The sequence below is a fragment of the Netta rufina genome (genome assembly GCF_964035555.1).
Source record: "Netta rufina genome assembly, chromosome: 15".
Classification (NCBI taxonomy): domain Eukaryota; kingdom Metazoa; phylum Chordata; class Aves; order Anseriformes; family Anatidae; genus Netta; species Netta rufina.
Genome location: NC_140138.1, coordinates 15,394,748 through 15,408,826, shown reverse-complemented (window position 1 = coordinate 15,408,826; position 14,079 = coordinate 15,394,748). Strand labels below are relative to the sequence as shown.

General features: G+C 67.8%; 1 protein-coding gene across 2 annotated transcripts; it reads left to right on the top strand.

The window, feature by feature from the left end:
• The first annotated feature begins 359 nt into the window (after positions 1-359).
• SREBF1 (sterol regulatory element binding transcription factor 1) lies at positions 360-12,660 on the top strand. Of its 2 annotated transcripts, none has more exons than XM_084295772.1 (19): positions 360-521; positions 4,719-5,117; positions 5,258-5,439; positions 5,542-5,676; positions 5,766-5,984; positions 6,095-6,209; positions 6,299-6,513; positions 6,928-7,132; positions 7,897-8,081; positions 8,709-8,970; positions 9,082-9,248; positions 9,472-9,640; positions 9,713-9,821; positions 9,902-10,011; positions 10,097-10,229; positions 10,381-10,543; positions 10,840-11,025; positions 11,122-11,233; positions 11,444-12,660. In XM_084295772.1, the coding sequence occupies exons 1-19, from the start codon at positions 416-418 to the stop codon at positions 11,665-11,667; spliced, it is 3,396 nt and encodes a 1,131-aa protein (XP_084151898.1). In that variant the 5' UTR covers positions 360-415; the 3' UTR covers positions 11,668-12,660. The 2 variants fall into 2 exon arrangements, with proteins under 2 accessions (XP_084151898.1, XP_084151897.1); XM_084295771.1 differs by having other exon boundaries at positions 5,542-5,682.
• Positions 12,661-14,079: the final 1,419 nt, after the last annotated feature.

The window sequence follows — 14,079 nt, the reverse complement described above, 5'->3', positions numbered from 1 at the left end:
CCCAGGAATTGATTTATTTGAAGCCCAGATATTTATTTGGTACCCAAGTATTGTGTGCCCAGGAACTTGGTGCCCGGGTATTGATTAATTTGGTGCCCACCTATTGATTAATTTGGTGCCCACCTATTGATTAATTTGGTTCCCAGCTATCGATCCACTTGGTTCCCAGGTGCCCAACAACTCTCTACCCAGGACCCTGCTGCAGACACGGACACCCCACAGGGGGGGAGCAGCACCCCGAGGAGGGGGTGCCGTTGCCGGAGCCGTTCCGGGGGCCGTTCCCGGGGCCGCCCCTCGTCCCGCCCTCCCCCCCCCACCCCCCCCGGTGGCTCCCGCCCCTCCCGGCCGCAGGTCCCCGGCGCTCATGGTGCGAGCGGCCGCGGCCGGGCGGCGCCGCCGGTGCTGAGCTGCGGGGATGAGCGCCCTCGCCTTCGACGACGGGAGCCTGGACGGGCTGGCCCCGGCCCTGGGGCTGCCCGGGGGCAGCGACATCGACACGGCGCTGCTCAGCGACATCGACGGTGCGGGGGAGCCCGGGGAGCCCCGGGTTTTGGGGAGGTGGGGGGGGGGCACCGGGTTATGGGGGCGCTGGGATTGAGGGAGGTGGGGGAAGAGGGATTGGGGGAGGGTTACAGGGATTGGGGGGGGGCTGGGGGAAGCGGGATGGGGGATATGGGGGCAGTGGGATGGGGGATATGGGGTGCCGGGATGGGGACGGCTGGGACCGGGGCTGCGCGCTCGGTGCGCACCCAGGGCTCGGTGCGCACCCGGGGTTCGGTGCAATAAGGGGGGGCTCGGTGCAAAACCGGGGTTCGGTGCAATGGGGGGGGCTCGGTGCAATAGGGGGGGGGGCTCGCTGCGATACCGGGAGGCCACGCGTGGCCGTGGGGGGTGCAGTGCCCGCTGCCCGGTGCTCGGTGCCCGGCCGGGAAGCCACGCGTGGCCACGGGGGGTGCAACGCCCGGTGCAATACTGGAGAAGGTGGGGGGGGGGGGCAGCGGGCTCGGTGCAACACCGGGGGCTCGGTGCAATACCGGAGAGCCGTAGCACAGCCCGGGGGGGCCCGGGGGGGGGGAACGATTTGGGGTTTTTGGGGCGCGGAGTCGCTGCTGGGTTGCGTCGTGCTCGATCCGGGGGGTTCGGGTACCGGGTGTCCCCCCCCACCCCCGTCCCGGGGGGCTCGGTGCCGGTGTCGGGGCAGCCCCGCCGCCCCCCCCGTCCCCCCCCCCCCAGCCTTGTGTCGCCGCCAGCCCCGCCCCGCGGTAGCGTCACCGCCGGGGTTACTCCCGGTCATTCCTCCTGGCTTCCCGGGGCGGGGGGGGAAGGGAAGGGAGGAAAGGGGAGGGGGAGAAGCGGCCCCGGGGCTCTGCGGAGCATCCCCGGGCCCGGAGCCCTCGGTACCGGGTCCTTTAGGGAGGGGGGCTGCACGGTGGGGATGGGGCCAGCGGGATCCGCTCCCCAGCACCGAGCTGTACCTGATCCCATAAGGGTTCCCATAACCGTACCCGTTCCCATAACCATTCCCATATCCATACACATTCCTATTCCCATTCCCATAACCGTACCCATAACCGTTCCTGTTCCCATAACCATTCCCATACCCATAGATTTTCCCATTGCCATTCCCATAACCGTTCCCATACCCATACACGTTCCTATTCCCATTCCCATAACCATTCCCATACCCATAGATGTTCCCATTCCCATTCCCATAACCGTACCCATAACCGTTCCTGTTCCCATAACCATTCCCATACCCATAAAAGTCCCATTCCCGTTCCCATAACCGTACCCACAACCGTACCTATTCCCACAACCGTTCCCATACCCATACCCATTCCTATTCCTGTTCCCATAACCATTGCCATACCCATACACGTTCCCATTCCTGTTCCCATAACTGTACCCATAACTGTACCCATTCCCATAACCGTTCCCATACCCATACAAGTCCCATTCCCGTTCCCATAACCATAGCCACAACCGTACCTATTCCCATAACCATTCCCATACCCATACCCATTCCTATTCCCATTCCCATACCCATTCCCATACCCATACACGTTCCCATACCCTTACCCTTCCCATACCCATACCTGTTCACGTCCCTGTACCCATTCCCATACCCCTACCCCTACCCATACCCGTTCCCACCCCCGTCCCCATACCCATCCCTCCCCCAGCACCAAACAGGTTCCCCGGCCGGCAGCACGTGGCGCCCGTCCCGGCTGAGCTCACCGAGCGTCGGGGCCCCGAGGCATCCCCGGCACAGACCGGCCCAGCCGGTGGAGCACGCGGCGGGGTGGGGAGAGGGTGTGGGGCCACCCAAACCCCCCCGGCACCCCGCAGCACCCACGGGACGCTCGGGGAGGTCGGTGCCGGGATCCCCCTCTCCGGGGCCGTCGCGGTGTCCCCGCGCTGGCACCGAACTCAAACCCAAACCCAAAGGGGTGACCTTTAACCGGCTGGCAGCAGCGGGGGAAGCGATGCATCCTGCCGCCCGGCTCCCCGCGAGGACTTTGGCTGCGGGGTGTCGTGCCCCACAGCCGCGCTGGCGTCCCCTCTGCCCTCCTTGGCCCCGAACCAGGGCTGACACGGTGCGCCGGGTCACCAGCGGGCAGCCACCGCCGTGACACCCCGGTTTGTTTGGCCGTGAGCCCCGGGAAGCCGTGGGGAGCAGAGGGACGGGGGTGTGGGGTGAGGGTGTCCCTCTGGGGGTGTTTCTCTGGCCCCATGGAGAGGGTCTGGGTGTGTTGGTGGTATTTATGGGGAGGGTTTTCTAGAGATTTTTGGTAAAGGGCTGTTAGAAATATATATGGTCCTGGGGGCTCTGCACGGCCCCATTGCCCTGCCCTTACACCCCACATGGGGGGCTGTCCCCCTGCTGAGGGGCTTTGGGGGCCCTATGGGGCTGCCCCCAGCTGCTCGTAGGGTGGGGAGGTGAGAAGCCAAAGGGGTTTTGCAGTGCGTGGCCATCTGCCCCACCTCCTGCCCCCCCCCCCGTGGGTTTGTTGTGGTCCCCACGTGGCCACAGGGTCCCTGCGCCCACTCTGGGGGTCCTCTGGTGGTCAGGGACCTGGGTGCTCTGCGCGCACCAGGACCCACGGGTGCTCAGCCCTGCCCCACGTGCTCCCCCAAAACAATGGGGTGGGGGCAGCCCTGGCACCTCCAGCTGGGGGCAGAGCCCCAGGGCTGGGGCAGCTGCTTGTAGGGTGCCACGGGACGCAAATCCCTGCTGGGTATTGGGGTGGGAGGGAAGAGCCCCCCCTCTGCGCCACGGGGGAGCCTTGGGGGTCTCTTGAGCTGTGGGGTCTGAGGCTTAGAGCCCCCTGGAAAGCCCCCCGGTGCAAATAGGGGCGCTGACCCCTTATAGGGGTGCAAAGCAGCCCCCTCTCCATGCGGGACATCTCCTCCATCACCCACCCGCAGCAGGCACGGGGGGGGGGGGGTGCTGGGGCGCAGGGGGTGGCGAGGGGCACCCCGGCGTGCCCGGGATGGATTCGGGGGGCTCGTGGCGAAGGTGTCGAGGGCGGCTGACCCCGAGTAACCGCGGCGGGTGCCGGTGGGGTGCCCGCGAGTTACCCGGCCTGGCTCACCTTGGCGCGGCCGCGGGGCTGTCTGGGGGCGGCCGGCGGGCGCGCGGGCGGCGATTGGCGGAGTCGGCATCACCCCATCGCCGGCCCCGCTCCAGGCCTGGCGCGGGCGGCGATGCAGGGAGGGCCCCGCGGGGAGAGGAGGCGAGAAAAAAAGGGCTCCGAAATATCCCAGTGCCTCCTCGGCACGAGGTTGAGAGGAGGCCTCGGTCTCCGCTCGGAGACCCCCCGCTTGCGCCCACCCCGCCGGCCGCGCGGGAAGGTACCCCCGGCCTCATCTTCATCCTCCCCGCGTCTCAGGGGGGGCTTCGCCGCGGTCCCTTCCCGCTGCCTGGGGTGCCCCGGGGTGTGGGGAGCCTCGCTGGGGGTGTCCTGGGGTCTGGGGGTCTGGGGGTGCCTCGGTGGGACCCCCCCTCCCCGTGGGTCATCGCGGTGGAGGCAGCTTTGGGGTGTCTCCGTGCTGGGGGTGCCCAAGTGGGGGCACCCCGATACGGGCATCCCCTGGGGGAATGGAGGGGTGTGGTGATGGGGGGGGGCTGGGGCACGGCTGTGGGGGTGTCCCCGGGTCTGTGCCCCCCCCGGTGAGGGGGGCAGACCCCCGAGATCCGTGCTGTTTAACCCTGCGCTTGCCGTGCTGCTCTGCTGGGGGGAGAGCGGGGCGCATGCGCTTGGCACTGGGGTGGGGGGGGCCGGGGTGTGGCACCTCCCTGTCCCCACCTGAACCTGCTCCCTCCCCCCGATATGGGGGCTGCTTTGGGGGCTGTCGGGGTTCCTGGTGTATGGGAAATGAGGGAGGGGGTGTGTGCCCCCCCCCCGGGCTGAGAGCAGCCCCGCTGAACCCCAGACTGGGCTGGAAACCTCTGAGCCGGGGGGGGGGCAGACCCCAGCCCCACCATGTGAGCGCCGTGCCTCAGTTTCCCCACTGTCAGAGCGCCTGGGGGGAACAGGGCACGGCCCTTCCCTGGGAATTTCTCTCTGGAGACAGCCCCTGGCTGTGGGGATCCCTCCCCAAAGCCCCGAGCAGGCCTGAGCGCCGTGGGGCTGGGGACCCCCGAGGGTTTTGGGGACCCCTTGGAAAGCTCCGGGCCCACCGCTGACGGGCTGCGGGGGGGGGCTGTTTTGCAGACATGCTCCAGCTGATCAACACCTCGGACAATGACTTCTCGGGGCTCTTCGACTCTCCCTTCGGTGCCCCCGACAGCACCGTGCCCCCGGGGCTCCCCCCGGCCCCGAGCACCCTCGGCACCTACCTGGGGCCCAGCAATCCGCCCCCCGCCGCCCCCCAGGGCAACGTGTACCCGGGCCCCCCGGGGCTGGCACCCTTCACCCCACAGCCCCCTGCCCCTCTCCTGCCAGCCCCCGGCCCCCCAACAGCCCCGGGGGTGAAGGAGGAGCCGTCGGCCGTGCCCAGCAGCCAGCCCCAGCCCGGCGTGATGCTGCCCCCCCCCAGCTTCGTCCCCGCGTCCCCCGGCCAGTTCAGCCCCCAGCCCTTGGTGGGCTTCCAGAACCAGCACGGCTTCCCCGGTGAGGATTTTGGGGGTGCACAGAGGGGGTGGTAGAGGGAGGAGGGGGGTGCCTGATTTTGGGCAGGGGGCTCGGTGCGGGGGGGGGGGTCTGGCTTGGAGCTGGAGGTCCCCTAATGCCGCCCTCTGCTCCGTGCCCAGCCGTGCAGCCCGGGGGGGCCGGGCAGAGCCCCCTGCCCACCCCACAGCCGGTCCAACCCGTGGCGACGCTGCCCGGCCCCGTGCAGAGCGTGGCACCCCAACAGCTCCTGGCCCCCGGACCCCCCCCTGCCGCCACCACCGCCACCCCCCAGCCCGTCTCGCCCCAGATCCAGCCGGTGCCGGTAAGCCCAAAACCGAGGATTACGCACGTCAAAGGGGGGGGGGGGTCTGGTGGCACCCCAGCCCCTCTGACCACCCCCTCCCACCCTTTCCCACCCCCCCAGGTGCTGCTGCAGCCCCATTTCATCAAGGCTGACTCCCTGCTGCTCACGGCCGTCAAGACGGACGCCGGCAGCGCCAAAACCTCCGGCATCGCCTCCCTGGCCACCAGCGCCGGCGGCACCGCGGCCCCGCTGCAGGTACCGGTAGGTTCCCCCATGGAGGGGCTGTGGGGTGGGCTGGGGACGCTCGGGGACCCCCCAGGTGATGCCTCCCTGCGTCCCTACAGGCGTTGGTGAGCGGAGGGACCATCCTGGCCACCGTGCCGCTGGTGGTGGACGCCGAGAAGCTGCCCATCAACCGGCTGGCGCCCAGTGGGAAGCCGGCGCTGGTGCAGGGCAAGGGGGAGAAGAGGACGGCGCACAACGCCATCGAGAAGCGCTACCGCTCCTCCATCAACGACAAGATCGTGGAGCTCAAGGACCTGGTGGTGGGCACCGAGGCCAAGGTGGGTGCGCCGCGCTGCGCCGGGGCTCTGGGGGCAAAGGGCGCAGGGGCTGGGGGTGAGGAGGGGGCTGCTGGCAGCGGGGCTGAGCCCCCTCCCCTGGCCTCCGGCAGCTCAACAAGTCGGCGATCCTGAGGAAAGCCATCGAGTACATCCGCTACCTGCAGCAGAGCAACCAGAAGCTGAAGCAGGAGAACCTCAGCCTGAAGATGGCCGTGCAGAAGAGCAGTGAGTGCCATAGGGCGGGCAGGTGCTGTCCAGGATCCTTCTGTGTCGTCCCCCCCCAACCCGTCTCAGCCCTTCCTTGCTCCCCGCAGAGTCCCTCAAGGACCTGGTGGCCTCCTGCAGCAGCGGGGGGGCCAAGGCGGAGGCCCCCATGGAGGTGGTGAAGGCGGAGGTGATGGAGATGCTGACGCCGCCGCCCTCCGACGTGGGGTCCCCCTCCCGGGGCAGCCCCCTCTCGCTCAGCGGGGGCAGCAGCACCAGCAGCAGCGACTCGGAGCCCGACAGCCCCCTCTGCGACCACGGCAAGGTGCGGGGGGTGCACGGGGAAGGGGGTGTCCCCAAGGGGCCAGGAGCCAAGCGGGGAGGGATGCTGGAGTGGGAACCCGGCCCTTTGTCCCTTAGGGTGCTCCTCGCCCCGTGTGGGGCTGGAGGGAGGGGTGTGGGGGATGCAACACCCTTGCTAAGGACCTCGTGCACGTATCCTGCACCCCGTACCCCATATCCATGCCCTGTGCCTCGCCACCGTGCTGCACGCCCAACCCCCATATAATCCATGCCATGCCCATACCCCAAACCCTCTTCTCCATGCCCCATGCTCCATGCCCACTCTTCTGCCCCATGGCCGTGCCCCACGTCCCTATATCTGTGCCCGTGTCCCTGTGCCCCATGCTCTGCCCCATGTGCCCCGTTCCTGAGGCTCACAGAGGGGCTACCCACGCAGGTGAAGCAGGAGCGCCCGCTGCCCTCTCCCGGCAGCCAGGGCATGCTGGATCGCTCCCGCATGGCCCTCTGCGCCTTCGTCTTCCTCTGCCTCTCCTTCAACCCCCTGGCCTCCCTCCTGCGAGGCTCCAGCGCCCCGACCCCCGTGGGGAGCCCGGGCACTGCGGGGCCTGGCAGGAGCATCATGGCCGAGCCCGGCACCGCGGGTAAGCGCCGGCACAAGGGTGGAGGATGTTGGGGTAGGGGTGGGTTGGAGGCTGAGTGGTGGAGGCTGTCGGGATTGGGGTGGGTGGGAGGCTGTGAGTGGGGTAAAGGCTTTGGGTGGAGGAAGTTGGGGTGGGCTGGAGGCTGGTGGGGTGGTTTGGAGGCTGTTGGGGTGCAGGGTGTTGGGGTGGGGGTGAAGGCCATGGGGATGGAGGCTACTGGGTGGGCACCATTGGGGTGGAGGCCACTGGGGTGGACACTATGGGAGTGGAGGTCACTGGGGTGGACACCATGGGACTGGAGGTCACTGGGGTGGGTACCATTAGGGTGGAGATCACTGGGGTGGGTGTCATTGGGATGGAGGCCACTGGGATGGGCACCACGGGGGTGGAGGTCACTGGGGTGGGCACACTGGGGTGGAGGCCACTGGGGTGGACACTATGGGAGTAGAGGCCACTGGGGTGGGCACATTGGGGTGGAGGCCACTGGGGTGGGCACTTTGGGATGGAGGCCACTGGGATGGGCACCACGGGGATGGAGGCCACTGGGGTGGGTACCATTAGGATGGAGGCCACTGGGATGGGCACCACGGGGGTGGAGGCCACTGGGGTGGACACATTGGGGTGGAGGCCACTGGGGTGGACACCATGGGGCTGGAGGTCACTGGGGTGGGCACACTGGGGTGGAGGCCACTGGGGTGGTGGGCACCATTGGGATGGAGGTCACTGGGGTGGGCTGGATGCCGCTGACCGCGGTCCCCGCGCAGAGGAGCCGTGGGGGTGGTCGCAGTGGCTGTGGCCCACGCTGGTGTTCTGGGGGCTGAACGCGGCGCTGGTGCTGGGGGCGGTGGTGCGGCTCTTCGTCTGCGGGGAGCCCGTCACCCCCCCGCACTCCGAGCCCTCCGTCCTCTTCTGGCGCCACCGCCGCCAGGCCGACCTCGACCTCGAACGGGTAAGCCCCGCCCGCTGCCCACAAGCCCCGCCCACTTCCAAAAGCCACGCCCACTTCCCGGTGCCCCACCCATCGTGGCCCCGCCCCCCGATGCTCCCCACCCCTCTCCCCGGCTCTGTCTCCACCCCCTCCCTGTGATTGCCCCGCCCACTTTCCCAATGCCCCGCCCACCTCATTGCTATTAGCCCCGCCCACCCACATTGGCCACACCCCTTCCACCTGGCTTTGCCCCGCCCACCCACCATGACCCCACCCACTTCCACCCATTCACACCCCTTGGGATGGGGCCACGCCCCCACCTCCTGACCACGCCCCTTTCCCTGACCCCTCCCACCTCATGACCCCACCCACATATCCTCATTGGCCACTCCCCTCTCCGTGACCACGCCCCCACCTCCTTGACCACACCCCCACCCTCCTTGACCACACCCCCTGTGGGTCCCCCAACCTCCTCTCCTTGACCCTCCCCTCCCCACACCCCCCAAAAAACCTGACCACGCCCCCAAGCCTTAACCACGCCCCCAACCCTGACCACGCCCACAACCCCTAATCCCGCCCCTAGCCCCGCCCACCTCCTTGGCCCCTCCTCCCCATGCTAACACCCCATTGTGGGGGGGGTCCCCGCAGGGCGACTTCGCGCAGGGGGCTCAGCACCTGCGCACGGCGCTGGGTGCCCTGGGCCGCCCCCTGCCCGCCTCCCACGGGGACCTGGCCTGCAGCCTGCTCTGGACCCTCCTGCGCCACCTCCTGCAGCGCCTCTGGGTGGGCCGCTGGCTGGCCGCCCGCGCTGGGGGGCTGCGCCCGGACCCCCCGCCCCGCGCCCACGTCCGTCAGAGCGCCCGCGACGCCGCCATGGCGTACCACCGCCTGCACCAGCTGCACCTCGCGGGTAGGCGCCGTGCCATGGGGATGGGGATGGGTTACGGAGGGGTTTTTTTGGGGAGGGGGTGTCGCCACGCTGCCTGCTGATGCCCTCCCCGCCCGGTGGGGGTCCCCGCAGGGAAGCAGGCCGGGGGGCACCTGCTGGCCATCAACCTGGCGCTCAGCGCCGTCAACCTGGCCGAGTGCGCCGGCGACGCCGTGTCCGTGGCTGCCCTGGCTGAGATCTACGTGGCGGCCGCCCTGCGCGTCAAGGCCAGCCTGCACCGCTGCTTCCACTTCTTGGCCGTGAGTTTGGGGGGCTTCAAGGGGTGGGGAGCGGCCCCATTTGCCTGCGGGGGGCTTGGCGGGGTGCCCGGCGGCGTGTCCATCCCCAGATGTGCCGTGGGACCTGGTGGCTCGATGTGGCCGCCTGTCCCCAAACTGCAGGGCTTGGTGTCGTGTCCCCCTCCATCAATGGGACGTGGGGACCCCCTCCTTTCCCCACCCCAACGTTGTGCTCTCCCCGCAGCGCCCCTTCCTGTGCAGTGCCCGGCGCGTGGCCCTGTCCCACGGTGGGGCCGTGCCCCCCGCCATGCAGTGGCTCTGCCACCCCTTGGGCCACCGCTTCTTCGTGGACGGCGACTGGGCCGTCAAGGGCGCCCCAAGGGAGACCATCTACAGCTCCGCCGGCAACCCAGGTACCCCCTCAACCCCCCAGTACCCCCCCTTATCCATTTCGGGGCTGGGGGCTGACCCCTTTTGCCCCGCAGTGGACCCGCTGGCGCAGGTGACCCAGCTCTTCCGCGAGCACCTCCTGGAGAAGGCGCTGTGCTGCGTGGCCATGCCCGAGCCCGGCCGCCCCGCGGCGCAGGGAGAGGGGTGAGTGTCGGGGTGGGCACCCCTTCCCTTTGCTCACCGGGGGTCCAGCCCTGCTCACGTCCCCTCTGCTGCCCCACCAGGCGCTTTTCGGATGCCCTGGAGTACCTCCAGCTGCTCAACGGCTGCTCCGACGCCAGCGGCGCGCCCGGCCCCGCGCCCTCCATCAGCTGCGGCTTGGCGGCGGTGACTGGTGAGGCCGGCGTCCCCCGGGCACTGCGTGGGGGCAGCGGGCTGGCCGTGGACACCCCGTTCCCATGTCCATTTCTACCCTGCAGGCACCGACCCCGTGTCCAAGTGGTGGGCGTCCGTCATCGGCGCCGTTATCCACTGGCTGCAGGGAGACGAGGAGGGGGCCGAGCGCCTCTACCCGCTGGTGGAGACCATGCCCCGGGTGCTGCAGGGCTCTGAGTGAGTGCTGGGGGTGGCGGGGCGCAGGGTGCCAGCTCTTCTTCTACATCCCCTTTTATTTGGGGTCGGCGCAGCCCCTGCGCCTGCTGGAGGGGGCTTCACCGTGCTCACCGAGGGGTCCGTGGTCACCGTGCTCCCCGTCCCCGTGCAGGAAGCCCCTTCCCCGCGCCGCGCTGCACTCCTTCAAGGCTGTCCGGGCCATGCTGAGCAAGCAGGACGGGAGCCAGGCCAGCCTGAACCACTGCGAGAAGGCCAGCAGCTGCCTGCGGGAGAGCCTGGAGCTCAGCAGCCCCCCCAAGTGCACCATCGACAAGGTGAGGCTGGGGAAGCTGGGAGCGGGTTTTTTTTTTTTATTATTTTTTTGGGGGTGGGGGTGGGTTGCCAAAACGCAGGAGGCGTCCCCGGCCCTCGCGGGGGTGCATTGTAGTTGCATTGCATGTGTCAGACTGGGAGTGCAATGCCCCTGCCATGCAGCCCGGCGGGGGTCCCGCGCAGCGCCGCCCGCCCACGGGGAGAGGGTGTCGGGGTGCGCCCCGTCCGTCTGTCCCGCTCACTGCCCACCCCCGCTCCCCTTTGTGTGTGTGTCTCCCCCCTCCCCAATTCCTTGCAGGCGGTGCAGCTCCTGCTCTGCGACCTGCTCCTCGTCACCCGCACCAACCTGTGGCAGCAGCAGATGAGCGCCAGCCAGCAGCTCCGCGGCGCCTACCAGGCGTCCGCCCTGGAGCTCCGCGGCTTCCAGCAGGACCTCAGCACCCTGCGGCGCCTGGCGCAGACCCTCCGGCCCGCCATGCGCAGGGTGAGCCCCCCCTCCAGCCTCGGAGAGCCCCGTGGGGACGCGCACCGTGCCCTCCAACCCTCCTCTTCTTCCTCCTCTTCCTCCTCCTCCTCCTAGGTGTTCCTGCACGAAGCCACCGCCAGGCTGATGGCTCGCGCCAGCCCCACGCGCACCCACCAGCTGCTGGACCGCAGCCTGCGGAGGAGAGGGGTGCAGGGCAGCAAAACAGGTGGGTGAAGGGTCTCGGGGAGCCCCCCCTGCACCGGGTACCCCACGGGGACACCCCGCTGCTCGCCACCACCGTGTTTAGGGGGTACGGCATGGATAGGGGGAGCTCCTCCCCCAATATTTTGGGCGGCGGGGTGCCCAAATAGCCTCGCGGCATACCCGGAGAACCCAAAGGGCTGGTGAGGGACTGGTGCCCGCTCTGTCCCCGCAGCTGGCGAACCCGAGAGCCACCCCACGCCGCGGGAGCACGCCGAGGCCCTGCTGCTCGCCTCCTGCTACCTGCCCCCCAGCTTCCTCTCGGCCCCCGGGCAGCGCGTGGGGATGCTGGCGGAGGCGGCGCGCACGCTGGAGAAGCTGGGCGACCGCCGCACGCTGCACGACTGCCAGCAGATGATCATCAAGCTGGGCAGCGGCACCACGGTCACCTCGGGATAGCCGGGGGGGGGGACGGGGACGGGACAGGGGATGGGGTCACCCCAAAGCCCTCGCCCCCGCTGCAGGACGGGCTGAAGGTTTTTGGAGGCGCCGGGCAGGAGGAGCGCCGGGGTGCCGCGTCCCCTTCGTCACCGTCCCCAGTGGGTGCTCCCCGCGTGTCCCCAGGACGTGGGGACATCTAGTGACACTGTCACAGTATTGCATGGCACTGGGGTGCTCGGCCACCCTCCTCCCCGCTGCCCGACACCCCCTTGCTGCACCCCGGCACAGGGCTGGGGCCCGTCCTCGCCCCCCTTTCCCCTGCGCGCCCCTGCCCGTCCCCCTCTCCGCAGTCCCCAAGCCCCAGGGGGGGGACACCCCAGCGTTGGGGAGGGCAGGAGGGCTTGCCCCGTGGTGGCAGCTATGGTGGCACCGTCTTGTCTCCCAGGTGGTGCCCGTGGTAGGAAAGAGGGGCCCCCAGTCCCTCCCCGTCCCTCCCCAGCACTGACCAGTCCCCCCCCAGTTTGGAGCTGCTGCAGCCGGTGCCGAGCGCCAGCTCCGAGCGCTTTTGGAGAAGGGGAGGTTCCCCCCCTTGGGGGTGTCGGGGGGGGCTGGTGGGTGCCCCCATCCCCTCCCCTCGCTGCTCACACCTTGTACATAGCCCCCCCTCCCCGCCACGCCCCAGCATCCCCCCCCCCCATCCCTTTGCCTCGCCTTTTTAAACGGTATTTTCATAGTTGGAGAGTTTTGTACAGACAATTAAAGCTGATTATTTATACCGCTGCGTGCTGGACTGGGCTCTGACACTGGAGGGGGGGCAATCCGAGATGGGTTGGGGCAAAAAGACCCCCCCCAGGCGGGTGGGCAGCCTGTGGGGTCCCGCTTTCCTTGCACAAAATGGGATTGGGGGGGGGACAAAGGGGACAGGGATGGGGCCACCCCAAACCCACCCCCCTGCCCCAACGCGCGTGGGGAGCACCGGAGCTGCTGCCCCCATACCCAAGCTTCCCCCCCCCAAAAAACCCCAACCCCACAGCGAGCCTTTTTGGGGGTGGGGGCCACCTGGGGACAAAGGGCCAGCGGGGCAGGCAGCCAGGGAGGAACACAGGCCACGAGCAGGGCGCCACGTACTTCCAAAACAATCGTTGTATCTTTATTGACGCTCTGAATGCAATGACCTGTTTTTTACTCTTAAGGAAAATAAACATCTTTTAGAAACAGCTTGTTACACACAATCTTCAGTGTGAAGCAATATACTAATAAGAACACTAGTCTTAACATTTACAGTCTTCATATATATTATATATATGTATATGTATACATATATATACACTATATAATGAGGCAATATATAATACACACGGTTTACCATTTTACAGTCATATGTACAAGATGTCACTAAAAATAGCCAGATTTCAGGCAGCGCTGCCAGGGACACGGACGATTTTTTTATATTTTTTTGTAATTGATTATTTTTATTAGTCTCTTTTCTCCCCTTTTATTTTTTTTCTTTTTTTTGTGTGTTTTTCGCCCCCGTGTCCGAGGCAGGCTGCTGAAACGACAGACATTTCTTGGCCAGCAAACCTTGAGGGTGAGGGCTGGGTTGTGGGATGGAGGGGGCACGGGGCTGCCCCTTTCCCGTGGGATGCTCGGCGCTGCTGGGGGGGCAGCTCACGCCTTTTAGGACGGGGATTTGGGGTTAAATCGCCCTGGGCAGCCCCGCTGAAGCAGCCCGGAGTGGAGGAAGCCAAAGGGAGCTGGTGGCGAGGGGCAAGCCAGCGCCACACGAGGGTCTCCTCCGTCCCTCCCCGTGGTGTCCCACGTCCCCGTGGGGTGGGCTGGGGCAGCCCAAATGCTGCCCACCCCAATGGGGACCGGTGCTGCCGAGTGGGAGCTGCTGCTGGGCTGTTTGCGCCCACCTGCACCCGGCTGGAAAGCTGGGTTTGCACCCGGAGCTATGGGATTTACACCCAGAGCCTTGGGGTTTGTACCCAGGACTATGGGATTTGCACCCAGAGCCCTGGGGTGTGCACCCAGAGCAATGGGGCTTGCACCAGGGCCATGGGGTTTTCACCCAGAGCTATGGGATTTGAACCCAGAGCCATGGGGCTTGCACCAGGGCCATAGGGTTTGCACCCAGAGCTATGGGATTTGCACCCAGGACCATGGGGCTTGCACCCAGAGCTATAGGGCTTGCACCCAGAGCTTTGGGGTTTAAGCCCAAGCGCAGGGGACAAAGCCCATCCCCAGCGAGCCAAGGTCTCGGCGAGGCAGAGCAGTAGGAGGGTGGCCTTTTGGGGACCCCAGCCCAGCAGCGCCAGCCCCCCACAGGGCAGGAGGAGGGCGGGTGCAAGCAGAAGGGAGGAATCGGGGCTGGGGCAGCCCCCGGTGGGGTCACAGCCGCTGGCGTAGGGCTGTCCCAGCGCTGTCCCC

Excerpts from the sequence above, each read along its gene's own strand:
- SREBF1 (XM_084295771.1), top strand. The coding sequence starts at position 416 with ATGAGCGCCCTCGCCTTCGACGACGGGAGCCTGGACGGGCTGGCCCCG. Across the intron at positions 5,118-5,257 it reads GAACCAGCACGGCTTCCCCG|CCGTGCAGCCCGGGGGGGCC; the intron begins GTGAGGATTTTG and ends CTCCGTGCCCAG. Across the intron at positions 8,082-8,708 it reads CCGACCTCGACCTCGAACGG|GGCGACTTCGCGCAGGGGGC; the intron begins GTAAGCCCCGCC and ends GGGTCCCCGCAG.